General features: G+C 47.3%; 1 protein-coding gene across 1 annotated transcript; it reads right to left on the bottom strand. All coding sequences in view use genetic code 11, as the record gives it.

Moving 5' to 3' along the window:
• Positions 1 to 1,120: 1,120 nt before the first annotated feature.
• Positions 1,121 to 2,154, bottom strand: EGR_07140 (hypothetical protein; the record flags this gene model as incomplete). Its single annotated transcript, XM_024496389.1, has 2 exons — positions 1,121 to 1,254; positions 1,800 to 2,154. The coding sequence occupies 2 exons, from the start codon at positions 2,152 to 2,154 to the stop codon at positions 1,121 to 1,123; spliced, it is 489 nt and encodes a 162-aa protein (XP_024349230.1).
• Positions 2,155 to 2,239: the final 85 nt, after the last annotated feature.

Below are 2,239 nucleotides of genomic sequence, written 5' to 3'. Positions count from 1 at the left end.
ACGACATTGTATGCACGTGCAGGTTCGTCAGCTGGTGGATGATGGGTGGGTGGGTGTTCACATTATCCTTTAGCCACTGTCAGTAGTTGAGGCAAAAATTGATACAATAAAAGTGACAAACATAAATAAATACTTTTATTTGGCTCAAAAAGTAATCTCTGCCACATTTCGTAATTTAGTTGAGTCATGTGGCACATAAAAGCTCCACCGTCTTCGTTTCCCCCCGCCCCCACCCTCCGCCTATCAATCATTAAAGTGCTGAATTTACCTATAAAATTAGTTGATGATTGACAGGCAATAAACCAACCATCACCTCTGAGCTGAGCTACGAAGTAGCTGGATTGTATAACACCAAGGGAAATATTCCCCTCTATGTTTATTTTAATGTCCTCCTCATCAGTTAAGGGGGGGGGGGCCAGTTTGATCATTGGTTCACCGTCCCCCAGCTATCATGATAACCAGTGTTTCTGGACTTCGCATGGCCAAATATGTATGGGTGTTACGATAGTCATCTAACCTGAGGTCACTCTGTATATCTGTCTAGCCATCTCCCCTTACTATCTACAGTCTGTTTAAAAGATTTCAGGTCAATCCAGATACAATTTGTGCTAAAGCCTTGGCAGAACATGAAGGTATTAGAATCTTGAGTTTACACAGCTGTACTTCTGCACTCCTGTCAGCAGTCGCTGAGACATTAAACTGTCACGCTCATACGCAAGTGCTGTGATGGACTTAAGGACTCACGTGAAACAGAAGGTAGGTGTAATCACCACACAGGGCTTTTAAGTATTTTACTTATTATTAACATTTTAATGACTTTTACTCAAGATCAGATTACATAAGAAATTTCAAACCGATTTAATATCGCAAAAGTGAAGGATGTGTCACACTGACACTATGACACACAGAGCAGTGAGCGGCGATTGGGCAGATTTTACACCTCTCTAATCGGAGGTAGCCACGTTTATGGATCACCGAGTAGTGAGATAACATTTCCTTTCCCACCTAAACGGTACACACTCCAGAGTGGCTGAACAGTGACAACTCGGAATGATACCTCGACACTGGTAGCTTGCGGCTGTCTGCAAATACTCCGTGTGGACATTGCCTGATTTACGCATCAGCTGCCTCCAGAGCATACACAAGTGCGAGGGAGTAGCACACCCTCTCCACGTACCAAGAGAAACTGTCTAAATGAAAATAAATCAATCATTCGTTCCTTCGACTTTGCTCGTTTCCTGGACTTCAAAGCCTCTGCAACAGTGGGAAGGGTGAGATGGGGTGGTTCAATGATCGCCAAGACGTGTCCGAGAGAAAAATGAGGCGAAAAATGCGGAAGAAGGAGGGTAGGTGGATAATGGAGTTTGAAGCAAAATGGGTGAAACTTTACTTTTTTAACCTCCGCTTCTCTGTCAACCGACCAACCGACTGACTGAGTGACTGACAGAGGAACTAACGTCCACACCATACTGATGCGAAAGAATCACTGACTCAGGGGGTGGGTGTGTGCATCAGTCACACGAGGACAGTGATGTGCAATGCACCCTCCCTTAAGAAGTCGGTGCTCTACTGCTCCCACCCTTCCTGCCAGTCGTCCACAGTGCTCTGCAGCCCTCACACCCAATCGCATTTGTCACACACAACTCATTCTCCACTCCTCCATCACCTCAGTGACGAGACAGATAACATCCTTGTCCTACTCTTCGCACGTCTGACTTCTCATGAGGAGGACACATATCTGTGGAAATGAGGTTATGGTCACGACACACCACCACACACACACACGCATGCACACACACCCATGCACACACACCCGTACACGCAGACATTCAACCTGTGGAGTGGGAGACAATGCTGCTGCTGCTGCTGCCGCCGTTGCTGCCATGCTGTTCCCTCAGTGTGGGGATCACCTCCATTACTCAACTCCAACACGAGGATACTTGTGAAACAGATGTGGGCAGCCTGATACAGCCACACGTCCGTAATCACTATTTCCCTCATCCACCCATCCGCATTGTTCACAAGGAAGGTGTGAGTAGGATTGTGTGTGATGTGGAGTGGAGTCGTAGCTCCAATCCATACCTCGCATATTGCAATGCATGGCACGTGAGTCGAATTCCATCTCACACCCATCCACTCCACGCCTCCATCCATCCACCCCTCCACCCACTCACACACCCACACACCCACCCACCCATCATCCACCAGCTGACGAACCTGCACGTGCATACAATGTCGC

The sequence above is a fragment of the Echinococcus granulosus genome, assembly GCF_000524195.1.
Source record: "Echinococcus granulosus chromosome Unknown EG_S00070, whole genome shotgun sequence".
NCBI classification, from domain to species: domain Eukaryota; kingdom Metazoa; phylum Platyhelminthes; class Cestoda; order Cyclophyllidea; family Taeniidae; genus Echinococcus; species Echinococcus granulosus.
This window is presented reverse-complemented; position numbering and strand designations above follow the sequence as displayed.